Below are 27,092 nucleotides of genomic sequence, written 5' to 3' on the forward strand. Positions count from 1 at the left end.
GTGACCTCAGTCTATAGAAGTTGTTTCTGACAGTCATCAGTTGACAGTAGAATATAGGTTTTATTTTGACAGCAGAAGATTATTGCATGGTTAAGCTTTAACAAACACTCATAAAGTCTTTTTATCTGGGAAGCTTAAACTTAATTCCTTGCATTGTAGCACTAATGCTTTCTGCTTGTTTGTCTCTCACAGCTTCGTAGAAAGCCAACCTCAGAGAGGCAGACGGGATGGCTAGCTCAGCCCGGGAGCACCTGCTTTTTGTGAGGCGTCGAAATCCCCAGATGCGGTACACACTGAGTCCAGAGAACCTCCAGAGCCTGGCCGCCCAGAGCTCCATGCCCGAGAATATGACTCTACAGCGGGCCAACAGCGACACCGATCTGGTGACTTCTGAGAGCCGCTCCAGCCTGACTGCCAGCATGTATGAGTACACGCTGGGGCAAGCTCAGAACCTCATCATCTTCTGGGACATTAAAGAGGAGGTGGACCCCAGTGATTGGATTGGACTTTATCACATAGGTGAGTCAAATGAACTGGACTTGCTTGTGACTTGATCTTACATTTCACTCTGACATTATATTATTCTGTGTTTTCTCCTGGGAAGAAATTCACACACATAATTTAAAGCAGCCAGATCCTAGGAACTTTTTCTTCTTCTTTGGGGCGGGGGCGGGGGGCAGTCAACAAGTATAAATACCTTTTGCTGATATGAATACTGTGGCTATATCTCTACCTTAATTAAATGTCAGAACCTGCAGTATTTTCTTTGTAAAACTTCACTTTGCCCTTGATCAATAACCGCATTTTGGAAAGAGGTGGCTATTAACATTTACTAGTATTCTTAAACTGATGAAAAGGATGTTTAGATTTAGATAACTGATATGAAAAAATGTGCTGTTTCAGAAGGTTGAATTACATTAAGAACAACTTGTAGTCTAAAGTATCTTTTTATTTCAAAATTCCTTGATGTGTCCTAGATCAATTAGGTAAAGAAAGTGTCATATCCTCCTAACAAATGACTTAGAAATAGGTTACTGTTTGTTTTAATGAAAGTGTCCTAGCTCTGTTTAGCTGATTTGCATCTGTTATTCATAGGTGAGTGCATGATGAATAGCACATTCCAGAAAATATAAGTATCTACTTTAATTGAAAGCAAAAATCAAAAAAAAAAAAAAAAAAAAGGGGCTTCCCTGGTGGCACAATGGTTAAGAATCTGCCTGCTAATGCAGCAGACACAGGTTCAATCCCTGGTCCAGGAAGATCGCACATGCCATGGAGCAACTAAGCCCGTGCGCCACAACTACTGAGCCTGCGCTCCAGAGCTCGTTAACCACAACTACTGAGTGCATGTGCTGCAACTACTGAAGCCTGTGTGCCTAGAGCCTGTGCTCCACGACAAGAGTTTATATTATTCCCAAGTGACCAAAGTCACAAAATCTTGGTGTTCTTATATTTCACTTTCTAGAGAATAGGCCAGAGTCCTAAATCTGGAATTAGTCCAAAGCTATAGCTAGGAAAATAGAATTAGGAAATAAATCTCTTTTGAAAAGTGCTATTCTTCTTTAGTTTATTTCAAGCTGTTTCTGTACCTTTCTTACGTATCCTCATTGTATTTTTGCTTCCCTGTATGAAATGTGTTTCTTTTTTTCCCTTTTGGCTACTTTCAACATTTTTTTCTTTATCTTGGTTTTCAGCAGTTTGTCTATTATGTACCTAGGTGTGATTTTCTTTTTATTTATCCTGGTTGTGATTCTTTGAGTTTTTTAAGTAAATGTTTTTAATGAAAACTGTGAAAATTTTGGCCATTGTATTTTCAGATACTTTTTCTATCCATTTTCACTTTCTTCTTGTTTTTCTGAGACTTCAGTTACACATTCGTTACATCATTTCATATTGTTCTACGAGATCCTGAGGCTCTGGTTAATTGTTCTTTAATCTCTTTGGTATTCAACTTCAACCATTTCTACTTACCTATCTTCAAGTTTACTAACTTTTTCTTTTTTTATCTTCATTCTCCTGTCAGGCCCATCCAATGGATTTTAAAATTTCAGTTATTTGACTTTTCATTGATAGAATATGGATTTCTCTTTTCATAGTTTGAATTACTCTTATGAGAGTCCCTATGTCTTAAGTCTGTCAGACCATATCTTTGTTCAGGTCTTTGAATTGATTTGAATACAGCTGCTTTAAATTCTCTGCTAAATCCAATATCTCTGAGGGTCATCTAAGGGTACGTTTTTATTGTCTGTTTTTCTCTTGACCATGAGTCCCATTTTCCTGTTTCTTTGTATATTCAGCAATTTTTTACTTTACACTGGACATTGAGGATTCTGTACTGTAGAAATCCTGAGTTCTGTGGCATACTTTTTATCTTAATGTTAATTTTTATTCTAGTTGGCAGATTTATTTCCTTGAGCTTACCCCATATGATTTAACACTTGGTTAGAATGGATCTGTGGAAAGCCCAGTGTAGTTATGCAGCACTTCTAGCTTGATGGCGTTCAGCCTTCAAGTTTGGTCTCCTCTATGGACTTTGTTAGGGCTTGGTTTGGGGCTTTGTTAGAGTAGGTCTACTAGGCTTTACTCTAGGACTTCGTGCTTATTCCTAAGTAGTGGCATTTCTGATGTTTTAGCTGCATGCCTGGAATGTTAACCATTCTCTCTGGCTCAGCTGTAACTCCAGTGTTCTCCAGCACTGCCTGACTTCTTTAACTCCACTACACTCTCAGTCCTGTAGCAGCTGCTCTCTGGAAAGAAGCCTTGGTAGTCTTGCCCTGCACATGTGCAGCCCAGACCTCAGCCAAGGGCTTATGGGGGATCCCCATGTGGACTTCTGGCCTTCATCCCCCCATAGCTCTTTCCTTTCCAGTGCCTTGCCTGGAGATTCTAGCCACTTCAGTTGACCCAAACTCTGATTGATGCCTCCTTAGCTCATCAGAACTGCCAGGAAATTGTCCCCCAGCTGAGATCTGGGTGGTCGTGGAGTCAACTTATAAGTTTCCCTTCACTTCGGGATTTTAATCTATTGTGCAATGTCAGAAAACCACTGCCTTCTAGTTTTACAGTTGATTCATTAGGAAGGCAAGTCTGGAACTAATTACTGCAAAATGGCCTGAAGCAGAAATTTCTCCCCTGCTTTTGATTTAGGGTAGACAGTAAGAGGTTCCACTTAATTTCCGCATCTAGCCATTTCCAGAGAACTCTGAATAAATAATAAATGATAGTTTGAGTCCCATATGTTTGTCTCCTTCTTAGTGTATTTTCTAATAGTTTTAGATCCCTAGCATGGAAAAGGTGTGAGGAATTGGCACCCTCAGACCTCTTAACCGGATGGGATGAACACAGAGACTAGAATTCAGAAATAAAAGTATCATGTAGGTGGAATGAGGTATGTGGTATTTTCAGGCATGCTGTTGGTTTTAACAGGTCTTCCACAGTTGATGGCTTTAAAAGGCACAGGTCCTAACATCTAGAGCATTAAGGATGGCTCATTTATGTAGTTGCAGAACCACAGCTGTGTTTAAAAGAAAGATTGGCTATCTGGGACCTCAAAGTGAGTGACAGGGACCTTGGTTTAAGCAGAGATATCCATTTCTTTCCCGGGGCTAGGGTGGACTGTTCTGACCTCTGGACTGGAGACAGCCTCACTTCTGTGGGGACTTTTCCATCCCACGCAGTGAGGGACGGGTGACAGCACTGTGGTCTTTAGCTGGCAGTCATCTCCTGATCCCTTTTTCCTTATGGGTCAGGGGGTGAGCAGCAAGCCCTTGATCTCAGGGCAGGCAGGCCCTCTCCAGACTCAGGAAGGGTCTAAACTGATGTGGTAGTCCAACTAATGAGTAGTCAGGGAGTACACATGTGACCCAGTTCTGGCCAGTGATATGTAAGGGAAAGACTTTGGGGAAACTTCCTTTTCTAATGAAAAACCAGAGCCTCATGAAGAGAGTCTTTAAACCTCCCTTTCTCTTGTACTTGGGACTCTGGTGAAAGGATGTGATATCTTGAGTTGTGGCATCCATGTAGCAACCATAAGTTATCAATCAAGAAAATTAAGAGCCAAGAATTACAGAGAAGAAAGAAAGAGCTTGGACTGGCACTCCAAAGTTCTTGCTATATATGAAAAAAAAATCTTCATCTCTGTTTAAGTCATCATTAGTGAGGCTTTCTTGTACCAGCAGTAACTCCTAACTGAGTCACTGGGGTGGCTGTTATGATGAGAAAGGGGAAGGGCGGAACACAACTGCTTTTAAAGGCAGGATGAAGAGTGAGTGGGCTACTTCCATAGTTAACTGCTTCAGGGTGAGGACTTGGGCTGCTTTAATATAGGTAAAAACCACTCAGTTTTTAAAAGAAGTAACAAAAAATTGACATAAAAAATTTGAAGACTGTAACTCCAAGCCATGCAGAAATTTTCAAGAGTTTAGTAGAATCAATGACGTGATGGGAAGAATCTTTCAAATGAGCAGCTAGTAATTTGAAAATGTACAAAACAATTTTCTTGGGCCCTATGAAGGGAAGATAGGTGCGATGATGCATTTGCAGAAGACCTGAAAGAAAAGAGGAAATGCAGGGCTAAGATGGGGAAAAGAATGTTGGGGTCCAAGTTATGTCCTAAATTTAAGGCTGTTATGACTAAAGAGGAATATGCATAATAAGTTCTCTCTCAGGCTCTGTGAAATAGGTTTCATAGAAGCACATATAGCGGGAATAGCTTCAGGTTTCTATACCTCTTAGCAGGAAGCAGCCTCTCCTCTTCAGCTGTGTCCTGAGAAGCTGGACTGTTTCCTAGCAATGTCTAGTTTTATTTGTGGAACTGAGAGATGGTCTGTATAGAAATAAGTCCCAAAGGGGAAGGATTTGGGTGGAACATAGGCCTGGCGAGGTGTGGCTTATTGGCAAACTCCGCATTTTGATCGTATTTCTCTTGGCTTACATTTTCTTCGTACCTAGAAGTGTGATTTGTTTTTGTTTAGCTAATTGCTAATAACGTTTTGCACTGTACAGCTTGTTCCAGATGGCTTTTAGCGCTACTAGTCTGGAGGGAAAACATATCCTTCTGGATCAGAAACATAAATCTTTCTTTAGGCAGTTGAGTAATGTAGAGATCCTATTGGGACTATAAAGAAAAAAAGTTGAAAATATCAAAACACCATTTGGGGAAACTTTGAGTGTGAACACCGTTCTTAAAACAGAAGCTAATTATATTTTCTTCTTCCAGAAAGTCTCGTATACACCCTGAGATTTCCAGAGATGATCACAATGTACCTATAGCCCCAAATCTCCAAATTACAACAATTAATGCCTTGCAGATGGTTTCCAGAAATCACTAGGTTTATAATTTAGTGTTGGTATCTAAAATTAGAATCGACCCCTCACAAATTTAATAGTGCTACTCATTGCTTCCTCCTAAGCTGTCTAAATAAAAAGAACCAAATGCTTATCTTGTGCAAGAACCCTTAGGGTACTCAACACAAACAGCTTTCCACGAAAAATCAAGTGGACACTTTTTAAAGTGGAGGCAGAAAATATTAAATTTGTTTCAGGCTCACTATCTAATTCCCCTTAACCTTTAATCTTGTGCTTGTTTTTCTGGCTGTTCAAAAGAGAAACACTTCAAGAAGCTTAATTTGCCATTTCTTATGTGCAGGCAACTTCAGGTACCTGAACAGAACTGGGAAAATGCACATTATGAAAATTAGAAGTTTACACTGTGCTGTACACCTGTGCTTCTCACAGTGCTGGTCTCTGAACTGTTTGTTACTGATCTGTAACTCGATAAGAAGCATTCTCCAGAATGTAAATCAGTGTAACAGCTTCCTTCATTGAGAAAATCTTGCTATTAAAAGATCATCTAAACTAAATAAAGTGCTTATTGATGTAGGTGTTTCATATATTGGATCAAGGTTCTTATCTTGTCATCGACCGGTAACAGATAAATAATTTATCAGCATTGTCTGGACCATCCTTTGAGTATACCTCTCAGTTCTGTGCATTGATTGTATCTTCAAAGATAGATGGCAGAACAATTGTACTTTGACCCTGTCTTAAAAAAATCCTGGCTTATGTATTATGACATTTTTCATACTTCTTTGCATTTGGATGGTAAAATAAAGTTGTAGTAGTTATCCAAGGCATTGGGATCATGTATTTTTGAGCTCCAAATTTAAGCTGATGTTTTATAGATTAAAAACTGAGGTCCAGAATGGTGATACCATTCAGTTACTTGGAGTCAGTCAAGGCTGGGACTTAAGAGTCCTGTGTCCCAGTCTTCATGTTTTCCCCTCTGTGTTGAAAAATATAGTCCAGTGGTTTTCAACCTTTAGTTATTTTCTCAGCACTTTCTTGGTTTTTGCAATATTGGGATTGTCACTTGTGCTATTAATCTTTTTCTTTAAACCATCTGATTAAAAGAAAGCAAACTGGTTGTGTATCCTGACCTTGTTCTAAGCAGTAAGGTCTGGGAAAGGCTTGCTGTGTTAGCTATGTTTCTTCCTAACATACATTAACAGTTAGTAATAACTGTGTCTATGGGCCACCCAGGATTGTCACACACAGCACACTTTGAGAAATTCTGAGGTTATCAGTGATTAAGAGGACAGGCTCTAGAGTCAGACAGACTAGTAAATTCAGATCTACTTACTAGCTTGGGAGAATTATGTAATCTTTTTAAACCTCAGGTTTCTCATCTTAAAAAAAAAAAAAGACTAAGGAAAGTGCCAGTATCTTGAGAATTAAATGAGATAATGCATGCAGTGCTCTTAGCAAGGTACCTGGGCTCATTGTAAGGGCCTGCTGATTGTAAACTATCATCCTTATGTTGGCTACGGTAAATAATAATGAAATCATCTCCTTGGTAGTCTAAAGCAGCAGCACGAATTTACCCACTGAGTGAGTCCATAAGAAGGGATTTCCAGATTAAAGTGGCATAGTGGCTTACTTCTGCTTACAGAAAACAAAATCCATTCTTTTGAAATTGAGCTCTAGGAATTATACAAAGCACTTAAAATATGAATGCTAGATAATGCAGTGTTCTAAGATGAGTATTATGTAGGTTCTAAACCAGCGTGCTTTCTAAGGTGATAGGAAAGCTGCTGTTTAATCTGAAATTCAGTCAAATGGAACAAATAATTTATGTGTTAGGTATTTAGTTTCCAGAACAGCTGTCAAAAACAGTTAAGAGTATTTGTTCTTAAACTCTTTTTTGGGGTATTTTTACATGATTACTGCCAAAGAAGTGTTGTTTTAGCTCATGTCTTTAAATTAAAAAAAAATTATCTTAGAAAATAGTAGCTTTGGAAATGAAATTATTTTTTGGAACAACTTAACTCTAAATTACTTTTTGTTACCTTGTTGTGTTAGGATAGGTCAGATTATGCTACAGTAATTAACTACTCCTGAGTCCTTAGTGGCTTAACAGACAAAAGATGATTTATTACTAATGCTATGTATCCAACATGGGGGCTTGCTTTGTACTGTCTTTTAGGGACTCAGGCTTACCACCTCTTGGTTTTTGCCATACTGGATTATTAAAGTCTCAACCATCTTGTCATTACACCATCTGGAACATAGGGCCTCTTTGGGCAGGTGTCGAGGGAAGAGAGAGCTGGAGACTTTTATACCAGCTCTTAAATGCTTTGTCCCCAAAGTGGCACATTTCATTTCTCCTCAGAGTCCGTCGTTCAGCACTAGTCTCGTGATCTGCCTAACTGCATGGGGACTGGGAAATGGGGAGAAGCCCTTGGCTATTTGGTGAGCAGTCGGTATCTCTGCCATAGTAGATGTGTCTTGCTAACAACGTCTGGTCTTCCATAGTCGCTGCAAGAATAGATGCTGGAGGTTAGAAAGTGTCATACTTTGGGATATACTTTGCAAGGTGTTCAGAAGACTGAATGAGAGGACACATCTAGGGCAGGACCAAGGATAATACCCAACATTATGGATACACAATAGCAGTTACTGGAATCTGAATTCACAGCATTGCATTGGTGTCTCAGATGATCGTGGATCTTCCTTTATTATGCATGCTGAAGATTTGGTTCACAGAGGAATCCGTGAGTTCAAAATGGTAATGGAACACTTCCCTGGACATGACGTAGGTTTCAAAAAAATTGTATAGCTCAGTGTACTGAAGACACTTTAGTATATTTTATCCCCTAACATACTGGTTGAAAGCAATACTTGAAATAGGTATTCTTCGCTCCATAGAGTGACATGGTTTTTAGTTTCTAGCCAGTTATTCTCTAAATACAACTTGATTTTTTCCCCCATGCTGATCTGTGTCACTTTTCCCTGAAGGAGGCTTACGTAGGTGCCATAATTATTAAATGTTAAATAATTGTAAATATTTTGTGAAAATACCATGGCCTGAGGTTTGCAAATGTTTCATTCTGATATAACCCATTACTGAGTACAAAATAGTCCTTACCACACATGCTAATTTTGTAATGTTTGTTTTAATTGGCTTTTCATACTTTCCTAAGGACTAAATAGTGGGCACATCAATAAAGAAAGAACATTTATAATGCCATCTTTTTATCCTGCTATCTCTCTTAAAGTCGGTTTGTCTGTTATCAGTTGTCCTATCAGCTTCCTTTTGGTTAGTTTTTGCTTGATGTATGTTTTCCCACCAATTTACTTTCAGCCATTCTTTGACTGCTTCAGATATACCTGCTGTAAATCATCTATAGCTTCATGGTTTTTATCCAGTCTGTGTGACCATCTTTTAAAATTGGTGCATTTAGTGTTTTTACATTTGGTATTATTTTTTCATATATTTGGATTTATTTCCACATCTTATTTTGTTTCTATATATTGCCTGCTTTTTCATAGGTATTTTTTTCCTTCTACTTTTATGCCTTCAGTTGAAATGATGAGTTTCCTTAACTCATCCCTACCTCCTGCTTTCTTCTTCAATCTGTTTGCTTGGCAGTTGAACATTCTAGTTCTAGTCTGTCAGTGGTCACCCTAAAATACAGGTCATGTATAATTAACAAAGGTTTTAATGAATCAATATATTTAAGCACCTCTCAAACTGTACAAGGATCTTAGGAGAGATTCACTACAATCACTTCCCTCCCCATCTTCTTTTTTATTGTTGACATTTAATTCCATCCTGTTTTAAACCCTTTCTTCCATATTGTCTTTATTATTATTGTGTTTTTTCATAGACAGGAATTGTTCTGTTTATATATTTTGCATAACAAACCACCACAAAACTTAGTGGCTTAAAGCAGCAATTTATTGAGTGAGTAAATAATTTAAGGATGAAAAGAAAAGACATCTGAATCAGCAAAACTAGAGTACACGGGGTTTGACTTTCTTGCAACACACACACACACACACACACACACACACACACACACACACACACACCATCCCCCCCCCCCCGAAGTTGCATTCTAAAATAAATGGAAGCAAGTAGGAGGAGTTTAAATTTTAACTTCAAACCCTTGTTGATTTACCAAATCAAATCATTCTTTTTTCTGGTTAATGTAGGTAATGATAAAAGATGTCAGGTATGTCTGAAATCTTCTCTTCATTTTCTCCAGTGAGTCTTCCCCTTTATGGACTCTCACACAATCTCTATTTCATTTTGTACCATTTGTTTGTATCTTTAGTTTAAACCAGGCTTATCCTGGCAGTCTTTGAGGTATAGAGCTGTGATAACTATCAAAGTCATTATATTAACTTCTGTCAGTTGTTTCCTACAATCTGAATGACATTGTTGGATTTTTGAATAACTACAGACTCACTTCACTTCATATGGACTTCAGAGAAACTGTATAGAACAACTCATCTTCAGTCTGCTTTAAGTTGTGAGTGCCAGAGTGTTGTAACACAGTTTTAATGGTGACATTAAGGAATTCTTCCTCTGAGTTCTTGTAGTTCGACCTTCTGTGTGTATTTTTTATTTCAACTGTGAATTGCAAACTCTCGATGTATGCATGCTCATTGAGAAAAACTGATTTGTATTTTTTATTTCAGTTATGAATTGCAAACTCCTAGTGTTTATCTACTCATTGAGAAAACCTGATTTTTTCTTTTCTTACATCAAAATTTGTAAAACAACGAGTAAATATGATAGATGGTCATATTTGCTCAATTTACTGTAGTTCATAAAATCATTATGAGAACCACACTAATACCTTAATTACAAACAAACTTGAACTGGGTTAAGTCTCGTGGCTCCATCAACTCAGCATCAGGAATAGTGTGAATAAGAGGATGGTTTTGGAATTGGGGTGTGAGACAGACATGGATTTAGATTCCGACTCTGTCAGTTAGTTGGTGCTTGGGAGTTTTTTTAACCATTCTGAGCCTCCGTTTCTTCATATACAAAGTGGGAACAATACCAACTTTACACAATTGCGAGGAAGATGGAACAAGCTAACACTTGTGATATGTATACAAGGGGAATTGTTTCGTAGGAGGTAGCTGCCACACCAACTTCAAACATTTGTTGAGAGCCTCCTATTTGTCTGCCACTAGGCAATAGGATACAACATGGATCAGCTCAGAGTTTAGTGGGGTGCATGATGCAGTGTGTTCAGAACAATGTTACAGAGGCCGTGAGAGCATGGAGGGGGAACAGTTTAATGCTTGAGATAGATTCGTGGATGGCAAGGGTGTAGAACGGGCTTCACCAAGAAGGTAAAAGAGTCATTCTAGGAGGCGGGAATTGCACATGCAGATGCAGTCTTTCCCATGAAGGGCTTCATGTGCAGTGTTTGAAGGGTGCGCCTCTGTCCCCATCCCTTCTTCCTGGCTGACTTCTGTGTATCCTTTTAGACAGGATTCAGAAGCCACCCACTCTGTCACGCATCCCCCCATCTCTTTCAAGCAATCAGTCTGTTTTCCTGCTCCCTTAGAAACTTTTTCGCATCACTGTTTCAGTGCTGATTGCACTGTGTTGTAATTTATCTTCTTCCACATTTGTCTCTTCAGTTGCACTCTTAACTCTTGGACTGTGTCCTGTTCATGCAGTGTCCTGAGCAGCTTTCAGTGCCACATTATTCATGCAGATCAATCAATTTCATTAAAGAATAGGCTTTAGGCTAGAGCAATTATGACACAAAAGTAAATACTTTTTTATTGAAGATTATTTCATGTTATGTTTCTTCTTTTTTTATTGAAGTATAGTTGATGCTAATATTATATAAATTAAAGTTGTACAATATAGTGATTCACAATTTTTAAAGGTTATACTCCATTTATAGTTATTATAAAATATTGGCTATAACTCCTGAGCTGTACAATATATCCTTGTAGCTTATTTAATACATAATAGTTTGTACCTCTTAATTCTGTATCCCTATATTGCCCCTCCCCGCTTCCCTCTCCCCGCTGGTAACCACTAATTTGTTCTCTATATGTGTGAGTCTGCTTCTTTTTTATTATATTCACTAGTTTGTTGTATTTTTTGGACTCCACATATAAGTGCTATCATACAGTATTTTTCTTTCTCTGTCTGACTTATTTCACTTAGCATAATATCCTCCAAGTCCATTGATTTTGTTACAAAAGGCAAAATTTCATTCTTTTTTATGGCCGAGTAGTATTCCATTGTGTGTGTGTGCACGTGTGCGCACGCACACAAACACACATCTTCTTTATCCAGTCATCTGTTGTTGGACATTTAGGTAGCTTCCATATCTTGGCAATTGTAAATAATGCTGCTGTGAACATTAGGGTGCATGTATCTTTTAGAGTTAGTGTTTATATACCCAGGAGTGGGACTGCTGGATCGTATGGTAGTTCTATTTTTAGTTTTTTGAGGACCCTCCTTACTGTTTTCCGTAGTGGCTGCACCAGTTTACATTCATACCAACAGTGTAGGAGGGTTCCCTTTTCTCTACATCCTCACCAGCATTTGTTATTGTGTTCTTTTTTTTCATGTCCATATTTTTTTTTAATTGGGGTATAGTTGTTTTACAATGTTGTGTTAGTTTCTACTGTACAGCTAAGTGAAGTAGAGTTCCCTGTGCTATATAGCAGGTTCTTATTAGTTATCTATTTTATACATATTAGTATATATATGTCAATCCCAATCTCCCAATTCATCCCATTCCCTCACCCCCCATTGTGTTCTTTTTGTTGATAGCCATTCTAGCAAATGTGAGGTGTGTGAAGTGATATCTCATTATGGTTTTGATTTGCATTTCTCTGATGACAGTGATGTTGAGCATCTTTTCATGTGCCTGTTGGCCATCTATGTAGTTTTCTCTTAATGATTTTATTCAAAAGATTATTTTTGGTATTCATTCATTCATTTGTTCATTCAACAATATTAGGAGTTTACCCTGTACCAGGCATCTGAAAGAATTTTAAAAATATCTATATTTAATAAACTGCTGTCATTCTAGGGTTTTTCCCAATTATTATACAATATGTTGGCCTTTAGATTCCTGTTTCCTTAAGCCATGGATTCTGTCTTTTGTGTGTGTGTGTGTGTGTGTGTGTGTGTGTGTGTGTGTGTGGTACATGGGCCTCTCACTGTTGTGGCCTCTCCCGTTGCGGAGCACAGGCTCCGGACGCGCAGGCTCAGCGGCCACGGCTCACGGGCCCAGCCGCTCCGCGGCATGCGGGATCTTCCCGGATCGGGGCATGAACCCGTGTCCCCTGCATTGGCAGGCAGACTCTCAACCACTGTGCCACCAGGGAAGCCCCATGGATTCTGTCTTTAATATAGAAAGCATTGGACTTCCCTGGTGGCACAGTGGTTAAGAATCCACCTGCCAATGCAGGGGACACAGGTTCGAGCCCTGGTCCAGGAAGATCTCACATGCCATAGAGCAACTAAGCCCGTGCGCCACAACTACTGAGCCTGCGCTCTAGAGCCTGAGTGCTGCAACTACTGAGCCCATGAACCACAACTACTGAGCCCGTGAGCCACAGCTACTGAGCCCGTGAGCCACAACTACTGAAGCCCACATGCCTAGAGCCTGTGCTCCGCAGCAAGAGAAGCCACTGCAATGAGAAGCCCACGCACTGTAACCAAGAGTAGCCCCCGCTCGCTGCGCGCAGCAATGAAGACCCAAAGCAGCCAAATTTAAAAAAAGAAAAAAAAAAATAGAAAGCACTGTATGTTCAAATAGAAATAAATTTGCTCCCTGAACTCACTGTTACTGCTTTAAATGCTCACTTTTTTGGCCTTTCTTGGTCTCTTGTTTTCAAAAATATGCATCTGCCACTCTAAGCACTCTTGGATGTTTTCCCGAAGGCTGTGAGTTTGACATGGAGAATATCTGTAGTGTTTTTGTCATTCAGAAATATATAACTATTACACTTCTAGTATGAACAAGTGCTATTATGTGATTATTGATGGATCAAGGAATGATCATCCTTTTACTCTACAAAAATAAGAACAGTTTTTTAGACTATAGTTACAGCATTGAGGTGTAATGTAGAAGCAAATACGTTACTGAAAGACTAACCTAAAAAAATCTTGAAATTTCCAACTGCGAATTTACATTACTAATAGGATTCTAAATATTTAGTGCGTATCTTTTTAAAGCATCCAAATAGATTTTTTTCTTTAAGTGTAAGTCTGTGGCATATTTTTAACATGATAAAACATTTCATGTGAAAAGGGGAGCCTGAAGAATTCAGTGAACATCTGGAAGAGGTTAAATTCTTAGTTTGGGGCTGTGTAACAGCCATTTTTTTTCTCTGTTCACTTTAACTGCCAAAACCTGTCATTCCGGGGGCTTCCCTGGTGGTGCAGTGGTTGAGAATCTGCCTGCCAATGCGGGGGACACGGGTTCGAGCCCTGGTCTGGGAAGATCGCACATGCCGCGGAGCAACTAGGCCCATGAGCCACAACTACTGAGCCTGCGTGTCTGGAGCCTGTGCTCCGCAACAAGAGAGGCCACAATAGTGAGAGGCCCGCGCACCACGATGAAGAGCGGCCCCCACTTGCGGCAACTAGAGAAAGCCCTCGTTCAGAAACGAAGACCCAACACAGCCATAAATAAATAAATAAATAACAAAGCAAAACAAAAAACCCCCCTGTCATTCCTGAGCCATTTCAAAGGGATAAACAAGGTGACCTGTGCTTTGCACATGACCCACTGTAACTGCTGATTTAAGCAAGGTTGTAGGTCAGCATATGTCAGCTGACTTAGAGTTTTGTGGCCCATCTTGTGATTCATTTGCCTGAATGGAGTGCTATGCAACTAACAAAATTTCTTTTAGAAATTATTATTGTTACTTGTTGGTCTTTCTAACTACAGCAATAATGCTAAGTTAAGCAGCTACATTATCATCTTCACAGTGTGTGGGCGATAATGACAGGACCCCCGAATTCCTCATTCTAAGTAAGTTTCACTCAAATGTAAGGAAACCTTGTTACTCATTTAAGGAAATGCTGGTAGTGAAGTACTGTGGTTGTTTTTTTTTTTGTCATTTGGAATCATTAAAATACATTATTCATCTACTGAAGTTTATTTTGAAAGATAGTGTCATAGAGGTTTTAGATTTAGAAAAGAAATTAGTGATCATGTACTTCACTGACCTCATTTTACAAATGAGAGGCTGAGGGCCCAGATGGATTAAGTAATGTACCCGTGGTTACTCAGTGAAATAGAAAAAATAGTGTCTATAGGAATTTCCTCCCCAGTGGAGTTGCTTTTTAAAGGAAGTTAGGTGCTAAAGTCAACTCCTGCAGGTGATTTTTGAGTGTAGTCGAAATTACCCTTGAAAAAAGAAGGCAATGCAACTTAACAATGAGTTGAGTGCCGCTATAGCTTTTCTTCCAACATTGGAACAGACTCCTGTCTTAGCTTGAGTGCCAGAGAAGAAGTTGGCTTGTGTTTAGGGGCTGTTTTTATATCAAAAAACCTATCATTTTAAACTAAAATTCCACTCAGCCTGGTGGGATGCTTGGAAGAACTGCACATTTCATGCTCCCCCAGGGGCGTGCGCTCAGGGTCTGGCATGGTTCCCACTGTTCTTAGATTGTTTTCTTTCTCAGTCTTTCTGCTTGTCCCGAGTAAGCCTTTCGGTTACACCGGAGTTTGTTAAATGGGTATTTGCTGTGCCTCCTTTGAAGATCAATTCATCTTTGAAGATTCTGTAGTGTATGCTGAGTTAGTTCCTTTAAAGTAAGCTCATAGAAATTTATTTTATAAATCATTTTTTACTAGTTTTTATACCACTGTCTAAAATACCCCCAACCCAATACTTATTGTCATTTTGAGCAATACTTCAGTGAAAGAGTTCCATTTATTTATTTATTTATTTGCATTTTCCCCAATATTTTTATTAGAAAATATCAAAAATTTTGAAAGAATTGTACAGTGAACACACACATATACGCATTACCTATATTATACAATGAACATCTTGTTATATTTATTTCATCACATATCTATCCATTGATCAATCTATCTTATTTTTGGATGCATTTCAAAGTAAATTGTAAACATCAGTGTACACTTCACCACTAAACACTACAGTATGCATTTTTACCTAGAGTTTAACATTTGTTTATGGTTCTTGAAAGAGTTCCATTTAAACCATCACATTTTTTCTGGTGACTTCTTATCAGATACACAGAGATATATATTGTTCTGTTACTTCTTGTGCTTCCTTTCCAGTGGAGCACCCCATTCCTTGGGATTTTAAATCCACAGGGCCGAGTGTATATACAAGCTCTGGGCATAAGAAAGACTGAGAGGATCTAATATGATTGCTTAGATCCTATTAAATTCCTTTGCCATAAAATTTCAAGCCTACTCATCTTTCTCTAAACTGTAACTGATGTAATTTACTGTTTTCTAAAGGCAGATGTGACCAGCACCCAAAAGTGTCCATGAGCTGAAATATTTCAACAAAATTTCTTTAATATCTCTATTAAGAAAAGGATAAGGGGCTTCCCTGGTGGCGCAGTGGTTGAGAGTCTGCCTGCCAATGCAGGGGACACGGGTTCGTGCCCCGGTCCGGGAAGATCCCACATGTCGTGGAGCGGCTAGGCCCGTGAACCATGGCTGCTGAGCCTGCACGTCCAGAGCCTGTGCTCCGCAACGGGAGAGGCCACAACAGTGAGAGGCCCGCATACTGCAAAAAAAAAAAAAAAAAAAAGGATAGGAAGAAAAAATGACATATATAGAGAATTATTTATAAGCGGTTACAATAGAGTCTCTCTTCCCCTACTATTTACCAAAACTCTGCACTTCAAGTCGACAATACTCTTAAAAGTCAGACACTAGGCCTTTTTTTGGTCCACACCCTCTGCCTTAACGTGCTGTCCACTGCCTCCAGTTTTTGGGCTGTTTCTTCATTGGATGTGACACTGTCCCAACTCCCCCAGTTTTCTGGCCATTCATTCTTTTCCTCTTTGCTGAAACTGCCCCCCTTTTCACCCTTATCCTCTAAGTATTCTTCAGGCTTCATTATGAACTCTCTTCTTTTTAACCTCTCGCCTTGAACAATTTCATTCACTGCCAGTCTAAGCAGAACGCTTATTTTCAGCAAGGGTGACTGGAGCCATCTCTTCCTGGCTCATGAGAGCCAGTTCTGCACATCTCTTCCCAATTCCTCATGTAAGTAGCATGAAGGCAGCTGTGCCATAAGAGCATTTATACCACAAAAAGGGGCAAACATTACAAATCAGGGCTTCCTCCCACTCACCCAGAGCACACCACTAACTAGTCCCAACCTCTGCTGAAAGTTCCCGAGATCATGTCTCTCTGAATATCCTACGCATTTCTCAAACTCAGCCTGTTCAAAACAAATTGACTGACATGCCACACCAGTTCTTCTTCATTTCCCTGTTTTAGTTAGTGGAAATGCTTTTTTTATTTTTAGTTTCTCAGGCTTGACAACCTTACCCAAGGTGTTGACTTCTACCCCCTCCCTCAACCTGCACATCTAATCTGCTACTCAGCGATGTAAGTTTTAAGTTAGCAGTGATTCTTGGCACTGCCACCTCTTGATTCTCATTTTGTTTAGGTCTTTTTTATTAGCTACAGAAGTAATGTCGTCAGTCTAACATGCTCTAGTCCGGTCCGTGTTCCACATTATTGCCAAACATTTAATAAATGTAAGTTTATTTATTTATTTATTTATTTTAAGCAGAGGTCTTCTTAGAAGCCCATATGATTTAAATTTATTTATTTATGGCTGTGTTGGGTCTTCGTTTCTGTGCGAGGGCTTTCTCTAGTTGTGGCAAGCGGGGGCCACTCTTCATCGCGGTGCATGGGCCTCTCACTATCGCGGCCTCTCTTCTTGTGGAGCACAGGCTCCAGACGCGCAGGCTCAGTAATTGTGGCTCACGGGCCCAGTTGCTCTGCGGCATGTGCGATCTTCCCAGACCAGGGCTTGAACCCGTGTCCCTTTCATTGGCAGGCAGATTCTCAACCACTGCGCCACCAGGGAAGCCCCTGTAAGTTTATTTTTGCCAGGCATTAGACTAAGTGCTTTACACATCTTACCTCATTTAATTCTTAAAACAACCTTATGGCGTAGTGTATCAGTTAGGATTTGTCAGCGACTGAAAAGAACCAAGCAAACCTAGCCCTTCCCTGGACCAGTAACTGTGGCCCAGAGAATGGCATATGCAAATTATCCTCCAAACCAACCAGGTTCTGCCTGGAGGTGTGTGTGTGTGGGGGGGTGGTGCTATACAAGCTACACTGCTGAGAATGAGGAGAGAGATGGATGCTATGTAGTGCAACAAGTGTCTAATTTAGGCAGTTGTTAGTATCCTCATTTTATAGCCAAAGTAATAGACCAAGAATTTAATTCAAGGTATTTTCAATTAAGATACGGAGGAGTTGAAATTTTCTTGACTTTGTAGCTTATGCTCTGTCTATTATCCTTTGTCATAAACCTCCCAACTCACGTAACAGAGGCTAGAGATCATGTGTTTAGGCTACGAAGTTGGGTAGACATGTAGTTAAATCTCTGCTTTGCCACGTGCTTCCTGTGTGATGTTGAGCAGGTTACTTACCCTCTCTGATAACAGTAGCAATCTCATAGGAAATAATAAAATCCTCAGTAGGATTTTTCTGCATACATGTAAAGTGCTGGGCACAGGACTTGTTTTAATGAGAGTATAGGAGGTATCGACTGTGATGATGATGATGATTAAACTGCATATTTGAGCCAGGCAAAGAGCATTTTCTGTTTCCATTTGCTGTACTGCCAAGTACATCCCATTACTTTTGGATAAAGTATTTGTTGAGTTAAAAAATAAAACTGAACACTGTATGTAAGAAGTATGATGATGGCACTTGGACTTCAGTTGATGAATAGCATCATTAGTGTTCAAGGATGTTAATATGGAAATCGTTCTGGGTCAGTGTCAGCTGAGGCCCCCAGGTGAAAGATGACAACCGCGTCTACATTTCAAAGTGAGATGCTTGATCACCCAAGCAGCACTTGGGAAGGAGGTGGTCCAGAATCACTCTCATGACCCTTTCCTGGCCACCCAGGTGCTCAGAGTTGTTGATTTGATGGAGGGTTTCTTTGGGGGCATTGTCCATGTGCTGTGGGAAGCCTGTTCTTTCTGTCACACACAGGCTTGTCAGAGAGATGTAAGGTGCTTCCCTCCACCTCAAATCAAGTGAGAGGGATGTCAGGGGAACTGCTCTGAGAGGCTCACAAGTGTCCTCTGCAGTGTGAGGGACACGGTGGAATGGTCACAGTCTGACTCTCTCCTGAGGGCTCTAGAGGTAATAAGCTTTGGCTGGACCTCCGAGTGAGGAGGGCTTGCTGGCAGTGGCCTGCACGGCCTGAGTTGTTGGCACAAGAATGCATGTTTCTTGTGGACCAGGGGTGGGGTCTGCCCACGACAGAGCTGGTGTGGGGTCATTGTCACACCTGCTCAAGGGACTACCTGGAGAGGCTGCTGTCTCCCAGGGGCCACCCAAAGGGGCGGGACAGAAGACCTTGGCAGAAAGAGGCCGAGTGCACTCCCGGACTCCCAGCATCTCTGGTGGGCAGAGGGCTGTAAGTGACCGCGTCAGGGAAATTACAGGTGAGAATCCCCAGAATGGGGTATGTCTCCAGAACCCAGGAAGGTCCCCTGGGAAGAGAGAGATACTTCAAGCTTGCAGAGTACGGGCACCAGATTGTGGCCATGCCAGCTCAGTCAGACCTTCTCTCCCTCCTGATCTCTCCTCCTTCCACCCCACTGTTACACTGAGAGAGTCAGAAACTGGTGGGAAATAATCCATGTGGTGGAATCTGGCCACGTCTCCTTTTCTCTCGGAAGGCTTTCTGCAGACCTGCGCGAAGACAGGAGAGAAGATGTCATTGTAACCGAAGCTTGAAGTTTTGTCTCTGACACAGGACCAGACATTTTATTTGCAGAAGTGAACTTTTTTGTGACTTGATGTGACCAAAGGACTTTTCATTATCTCAGAATGACCAGAAAAGTGAAGGGCCCTGCTCTCATTCCATCCAATGGTGGGCGAAGAAGTAGTCCCCCAGAGCAGATTAGGACAAACAGCAGGGTTGTAGAATAGGGTTAAATCGTACTCAGTGAGTCCTGCTTGCTCAATGTAATAGTTCACTGAATACCCAGTTATTAAATTTATATTGAAAAATATGGGCTTAAACAGGGTCTTTGGAATTTGAGGCGGAGGAGACAGTTGAGATTTGTTTTGCTTGATTTTCAAGTTGCAAATTGTGATGTTACAAGACTGGAGGTTACAGGGATGTTAGAGGCATGGTTTTAGTCTTAGACTCAGAGGTGAAATTGAGCTGACTGGGACCAGGCAAAGTGGGATCGAAAACTGTACTGTTGGGGAAAATGCCTTTCTCTGATCTCTTGCTTCTAAGTCAAGCTGACTGACAGCTGTGCTCCAGTCCCCCAGAGAGAACCACTTTTGAAGAAAGTGGTTCTTCAAAAGACCCTGATGCATGTGGCATCAGGCTCTGAACTATTTGTGGAAAAGCGAAGCATTTCACTCAAGAGCAGCGAAAGAAGAGAAAATCAGGGGACCGTGTTCTCTGTGCTTTTGATGACATTGGTGGGATACAACTGGATGCGGACGTGAAGTGCAGAGCAATGATCATCGCCAACGACAACAAACAAAAAGCTGAGGTGGGTCTGCCTCAGCCCTTGAGGCATAAAGTGCAGGGTGACTGAAGTGAGGCCACCTGTCTCTCCGAACAGCCTCTGTGTTCCTATAGGGACCAGCACGAACTGACAGGCCAAGAGAAGCGAGAGATGGTGTGGGCCGTCAGTGTAGGGATGATAAACCTCAAAGGATACCATCTCCCTCAAAGGGAGAGCTCCAAATCAGAGAGTGAAAAAGAAGGCAGGATTAAGGTCGTAAGGTTTCAGTCTTCCCTCCAATTTATCCATGCTACTGTGTTTACAGTGCTTTTATATTTAGAGAGTTCTTTCAGGAACATTTCATGTAATTGTTATAGCAACGAACCACCTTGTTAACTATGCCACCTGTTGGTGGAAACTAGATGAGGAAACTCGACAGGTTAAGTTGCTTACCCAAGGTTAGATAGATGGTAACAAAATTTGATCAAAGTTTTCTTGTAATTTCCTAATTCGGAGAGCTCTCTTCAGTGTACCAGCCTTTACTGCTGTGTTAACAGCTGCAGTGAGAGGATTTCAGATGATTTTTGGACAGTTCTAAAAAATTTAGTAGTGATGTGTTTATTTTTAAGTTTGCCTTCTATTTTTGGCAAAGATACTGGTTTTCAGTTAACGGACTAGGATAAACTTGTTTAAGTGAAAGATTAGAAATTAAAAAGCACCAAGTAAATAGTGCTACTGAGATGTGGCAGTAATTGTGATGGGAGCCAGTGCACATGTATGTTTAGGAACTACTAGCCTAAAGACTTTTGCCCAAAACACAGAGCTTATAATTCAGTTACATTCTCTGAATGTTATTCTTGAATTGTCTCATGTGGCTCAGTCCCAACTTCACAATTAGATTGTAATCTCTTTTTGGACAGGGACTGTGTCTTTTATAATACAGATGTTATGGATTGAATTATGTGCCCCTACAATTTGTATGCTGAGGTCCTAACCGTAGTACTTTAGAATGTGACCTTATTTAGACAGAGGGTCTTTATAGAGGTAATCAAGTTAAAAATGAGGTCATTAGAATAGACCTTAATCCAATATGACTGTTGTCCTTATGCAAAGGAGAAATTTGGATAAAGATGTGCCATTCAGGGAGAATGCCATATAAATATGAAGACAGCCATCTACAAGCCAAGGAGAGAGGCCTGGAGCAGATCCTTCCCTCACAGTGCTCAGAAGGAAATAGTTCTGTCAACACCTTGATTTCGGGCTTCTAGCCTCCAAACTGTGAGACAATAAACTTCAGTTTAAAATACCCAATTTGTGGTACTTTGTTATGGCAGCCCTAGGAAATGAATACAGTAGGTATTTGCTAAAATACTGAGAATGTAACTAAATAAGAATTCTTAAACTGAAAAACATGATCTTCTTCCAGTGCAATTCTGATCAAACTCATGAGTTTTGAATTTAAAATGCCTGTTCAGGGGGCTTCCCTGGTGGCGCAGTGGTTGAGAGTCCGCCTGCCGATGCAGGGGACACGAGTTCGTGCCCCGGTCTGCGAATATCACACATGCCGCGGAGCGGCTGGGCCTGTGAGCCATGGCCGCTGAGCCTGTGCGTCCAGAGCCTGTGCTCCGCAACGGGAGAGGCCACAACAGTGAGAGGCCCGCGTACCATAAAAAAAAAAAAAAAAGCCTGTTCGGGAGCTTTAAGGCCTTCTCAGGCTGCCCCTTCTCTCTCTTTCTACTTCAACAGTGTCCCCCCAACCCCAGTCCTGCCACAGCACCGCCATATCCTGAGCTTGGGCACCCTCTGGTGTGTCTCCTTTTATATGAGGTCCCCTAGATGTCTGGACTCTGCCACCCTGCGTCAGGTAAAGGGCTGTCCTCCTTTCCACAAACCTTAGTACTGAACCTGGATTGCTTTTTTTAAACTTCCAGTGCTTTTTATTTTTTTTTTTTTTTTTTTTTTACTTCTTCTGGCCAGAAAAAAAATTGTTATCCTTAGAAGTGGTAGCACCCACTAAAAAGAGCACTATTTGAATTCACCACAGAGCCTGGCCCTTAATTAAAAGATGCTGCTGCCTCCAGCTGAGCTGTTGCCTTGTATGGCATTTGAAGCTCCAGAGTCTGTATTTATCTGGATGGGCTGCTGTTATCATAGCTCTCAGCATCCTGTATCTTTACCATTTGTGGGTGTGTGTCTTCTGCTGTATTCTGTGAGTTTGCAGACTGGCCATCTCTTAATCATGTTTGGATCCCCAGTTCCTAGTACCAAATTCAAATTCAATATGAGTTTGTTGAATCAATGAGCATTTTAAAAGGAAAACTGAGATTCAGTGTCCTATAGGTTGTATTTCAATTTGCCATACAATTGAATTCAATGATATGTTGCACCTGAAATGTTCTTCTAGTCTTTATTTTATTTTATTTTTTTAATAAATTTATTTTATTCATTTTATTTTTGGCTGCGTTGGGTCTTCGTTGCTGCATGCAGGCTTTCTCTAGTTGCAGTGAGCTGGGGCTACTCTTAGTTGCAGTACGAGGGCTTCTCATTGCGGTGGCTTCTCTTGTTGTGGAGCACGGGCTCTAGGCATGTGGGCTTCAGTAGTTGTGGCACGTGGGCTCAGTAGTTGTGGCTCGCAGGTTCTAGAGCGCAGGCTCGGTAGTTGTGGCGCAGGCTCTAGGGCGCGCGGGTTTCAGTAGTTGTGGCTTGCAGGCTCTAGAGTGCAGGCTCAGTAGTTGTGGCACATGGACTTAGTTGCTCCGCGGCATGTGGGATCTTCCCGGACCAGGGCTCGAACCCATGTCCCCTGAATTGGCAGGCGGATTCTTAACCACTGTGCCACCAGGGAAGCCCTCTTTTAGTCTTTAGATTCAGAATATTGTTGATTTAGAGAATGTTTTTAGTTCTGGACTGGATTCCCAAGATATTTTGGCTCCTATATTTCTAGGGAGCTTTAGGCAATGTTTTCAATGCTTTAGGTAGTTATCTGGACCTAAACACAGCAGATGGACTTAAATAATTCCCTGCCTTTTTCCATAATCTCTTAAAAATCTATTTCTATGATTTAGATTGGATATATACGATCATTTTCTAGAATCTGTTCTAAGTTTAAACCACTCTATTTTTAAGTTCTGTTCTCTGTGACTGAATGTTAAAAAAAATATATGGCTGTCAGCACACTGACAAATTGGTCCTCTTGGATGATATTATATTTCTCATCACTTTTAGGATGATGTCCAAATTGTACTGTTGCTATTTACCAATTAAATATTTCTACCCAAATGTGATATATGCATTTTTATTTTGAAGAGCAAGGCAGTGGAATGATGATGATATTTACAAATCCTTGCATCCAGAAATGAGAACACTTGGAAGCACAACAAGAGTATTTATATCTTTTCATGATCAAATCATGCATATGATGACACTGCCATCCTATATTGTGGGATAAATCTGTGCTGACTTGTCATGGGGAGCAGCTGTTTTGAGGAGTCCTTTGCTGCTCCGGGAGAAACATTTAACTAAATGTTATTTGTTGCCCATACACCAGCCTCAGGCAGATGAACCTCAAATTCTACCAAACCAGGGAATTCACTGTAGCAGATCTTCCATGGTTCTTGTGCAAACCCATGGTTTCATGGGTAATACACAGTCTCTACCTTTGAGGGACTTACTGTATGTTGAGCTTGGGATGGTGGCTCAGGTTTGAGGAAGAAGGTCTGGTATTAGGACATGTGCTTCTTCTACGTCTTATTCTGGCAGCATGGCACTTTCATTTCTGCCCTCATGCCAGAGGGCTCCTTATGGAACTTCACCACAGCAACAGGATATAGAAGGAGCACATGCTTGGCAAAATGGCCAGGAATCCTCTCTGAGCCTTTAGCCTAAGTCTGAAGGAAACCCTTGAATCAGCTGGAGGCTTTCTGGAACTTTCTTTTGGATGCAGCTCAATAATTAAGAGATCCTGGGAATTTTAGAACTCTGGCCAGGTTTGAACATGGTTGATTGGCCGAATGCATCAGACTGAAGTAGTGCTCTCACAACAAAGGGAAGATTGATCAATGTCCTGGTGCTACCCAGGTTTTGTTTCATGTAGCATTTCCTGTAAGAGGACCTCAGGAGTCAGGGTAAGTATGACCCAGACAGAGAACCACAAAATCCTAAATTTTAGGTTCTAAAGGGACCTTTGTTTCACTTCTCTTACATTTTAGTCAACAAACCAGAGGTTCATAGACTTGCTACAGTTTTCATGGCCAATGAGTGGGTATATGGGGCTAGAATTCAGATCTTCTCTCTGTTCTCTGTTGGTCTTGCATCGTCTGTTTTTTCCCAGAGTCTTTCTAGCCAAGCGCCGTGTTCAGTAGTGTGTTGATTAACTGGCTCTCTTTTAAAAGTACCCCCTGATTTGTAGTGTTTATAGATTTCCATCGTATATAGACTTCCACCATGGCCAATTTCAAGCGTCCTAACAATGAGCTTTTCAAGTTTCAGAAACTGTTAACAACGAGCTCCAACACACCACCAGTTGTATTCTTCTGCCTGTTCTTTTGGGCATTGTTGGTGGCATATCAGTGACCATTGCCTTGTGAGATAGGTAGGCCCCTTGAGCTGATGGGAGATAAAACACTGTGACTAAGACAAGGGCCTATTTTATTGATCAGCTCAGTTAAAATGAGTCCAGCGTTCCCTGGATTTTAATCTCTTCATAAGACTTTGTTGCCTTTTTGAGTTAAAGTATGATAATAAATACTGGGTGTGAAGAGGGGTTGTTTCTTTTGGTTCTACAGCATTTTGAGATAGTCATGTTGTGGGACTTAGACTTTGCTATTCATAAAGATTCTGCATCACGAGAGAAAGTCCAGTTGAGGGGTGCAGAACATCTCCCATTCGCCTAGTCAGTTATTTATTTATTTATTTATTTATTTATTTATTTATTTATTTATATTTGACTATTACCACTGCATCCAAATCTAATTATGGCACTCTTCCATCTAGCTATTTTGAGTTTAGAGACTGGGGTGGGGGATAAGATACTAGGGGCAATGTCATGATAATCAGGACTGCTTACAAAATAACAGATTCTAGAACCAGAAGGACCCTAAAGATAATCGAAAATTCTTAAACTATAGATGAGGAAACTGAGAGACTGATGGAAACCTTCACGTAAATAGCCACATAGCTATTGAGAGTCATTGTTTGGGATCATAACCTGTGATTCTTGATACCCCATTCAGTGTTCCTCCTATTACACCATTTTGACTATTTGGTTTTTTCTCACATTCAGAGCATGGACAAACATATAGCCTATGTCCTTAGCCTCTGACTTCAGATCAAATAAATCTTAGGTTTTCTAACATGCCCTTTGTTCCCATTAAGAAATGGAAAGTGAATTGGAGTACTGATTTGGAGGAATGCCTAGGACTCGTTTAACCTCCTACAACTTGTGGCACATGAGTTGTCAGTGAAAGAACTCAGAAGGTGCTGGATGACTTGAAACGTGAGGCTTTTCAAAAGAATCATTAAAAGGTTTTTATGTATTCAGAGTGAAATCTTCAGTATTGAGATAGAGAATAACCCATCTGTTTTGCACTGAGAGCAACGCTTGGCTCTGATGCGAGTATTCAGCTAAATTCAACAAGCATTTAAATGCCTACCATGTGCCAGGCAGTGTGCTAGGCACTGGGAATACAGATGATGAATAAAACGTGAGCTTTGTTTTGTAGGAGCCTATAGCCAGTGGGAGAAGAGACATGTGAACAAATAACTTAAGTATAATCTTTAAGTGCAACATATGCACAGAGCACATGGTGGCAGAAAGGTCCAGTTCAATATATGCTTTCATTTGTTAACTTAGGCTTAGTAGGAAGAGCACTGAGCAAGGAGTCCAGCAATTAGGTTTTAGTCCCAGCACTGCACTGCCTGACTGTGTGACCTGGTATAAATCAGTTAGCCTCTTCTCTCTGTGTTAGGGAAAGGAAGAATCATGGTGAACTTCTAAAAGGTTATTGGGGAGATTAAACATATGACTATGAAAGTGTTTTGAAACTACTGTCTGCCACATAAATGCAAGTATAAACATTTTGGAAACATAACTTTTTTTGAACCATAAAGCTCGTATTCTTTGCCCAAGCTCTCCATATAAGCATTCATTATCAAGTATTTATTGCACACCTACTTGGTGCTAGACATCCTTCTCCGGCTTGGGATACAGCAGTGAATAAAACAGAGTGGATCTCTTTTTGTGAGCTTATATTTTAGAGGGGGAAAGACAGAAAATAAACCAATAAGCAATAAAATATCAGGATTGTCAAGTAGGTACAGTGCAGATAATAAAAACAGGATAATCTGACAGGAATGATTGGGTAGACTTATACTGGGGGTCAGGAAAGGCCTCTCTGAAAAGTGACATTTAAGCTGAATGACGAGAAGGAAAAAGCCATGCCAATGATAGGAGTTTTCTAGGCAGAGGGACTAGTTCTAGCATAATTCCTAGGTGGGAATGAGCTTATTAGTAGGTTTCAAGAACGGAAAGAGGGCCAGTGTGGCTAGAGCAGAGTGGATAAGGGGGAAATGAGACATGATGGGGGTCAGAGAAACAGACAGAGGTTGGATCACAGAGCACTTTGTAAGCTAGCATAAGGAGTTTGGGTTTTATTCTAAGTATAGGGGAGACCAGTGAAGGGTTTTAAGAAGCAGAGTAACAGGTTTGAGTTTTTAGGAGATCACTTTGGCAGCTGGTGGAGAGTGAATCATAGGTCGCAGTCTTGTGGCAGTGAAGGTGAGAGAGAATACGGGCTTATAGCAGAGAAGGTGATAGAAGTTGAATGTATGTAGGGCATTATTGAAGGTGGTATCCACAGAATCCTCATGGCTCAGATAAGGGGTGCTGTGGGAAAGAGAAGAATCAGAGATGGCACCTTGAATTTTGACCAGAGAAGTTCAATTGACTGAGGGAGGAATTAACTGGGGGTAACAGGGAGGAAAGGAAGAGGCTGTTAAGAATTGCTTTGGCCATGTCAATTCTGACGTGCCTATTAGACATCCAGGTAGAGATGACAAGAAGAAAGTGGGGTCCATGAATCCGGAGTCT

At 40.7% G+C, this 27,092-nt stretch overlaps 1 protein-coding gene across 1 annotated transcript in view; it reads left to right on the plus strand.

Annotated features, from left to right (window-relative positions):
* The first annotated feature begins 227 nt into the window (after positions 1-227).
* The window catches only part of HECW2 (HECT, C2 and WW domain containing E3 ubiquitin protein ligase 2), a 250,867-nt gene continuing 224,002 nt past the window's right edge, over positions 228-27,092 (plus strand). Inside the window, exon 1 of the mRNA XM_032637764.1 lies at positions 228-519. Coding sequence (XP_032493655.1) covers positions 228-519 — 292 coding nt within the window. The remainder of the gene's footprint in view (positions 520-27,092) is intronic.

Source organism: Phocoena sinus, chromosome 7, assembly GCF_008692025.1.
Source record: "Phocoena sinus isolate mPhoSin1 chromosome 7, mPhoSin1.pri, whole genome shotgun sequence".
NCBI classification, from domain to species: domain Eukaryota; kingdom Metazoa; phylum Chordata; class Mammalia; order Artiodactyla; family Phocoenidae; genus Phocoena; species Phocoena sinus.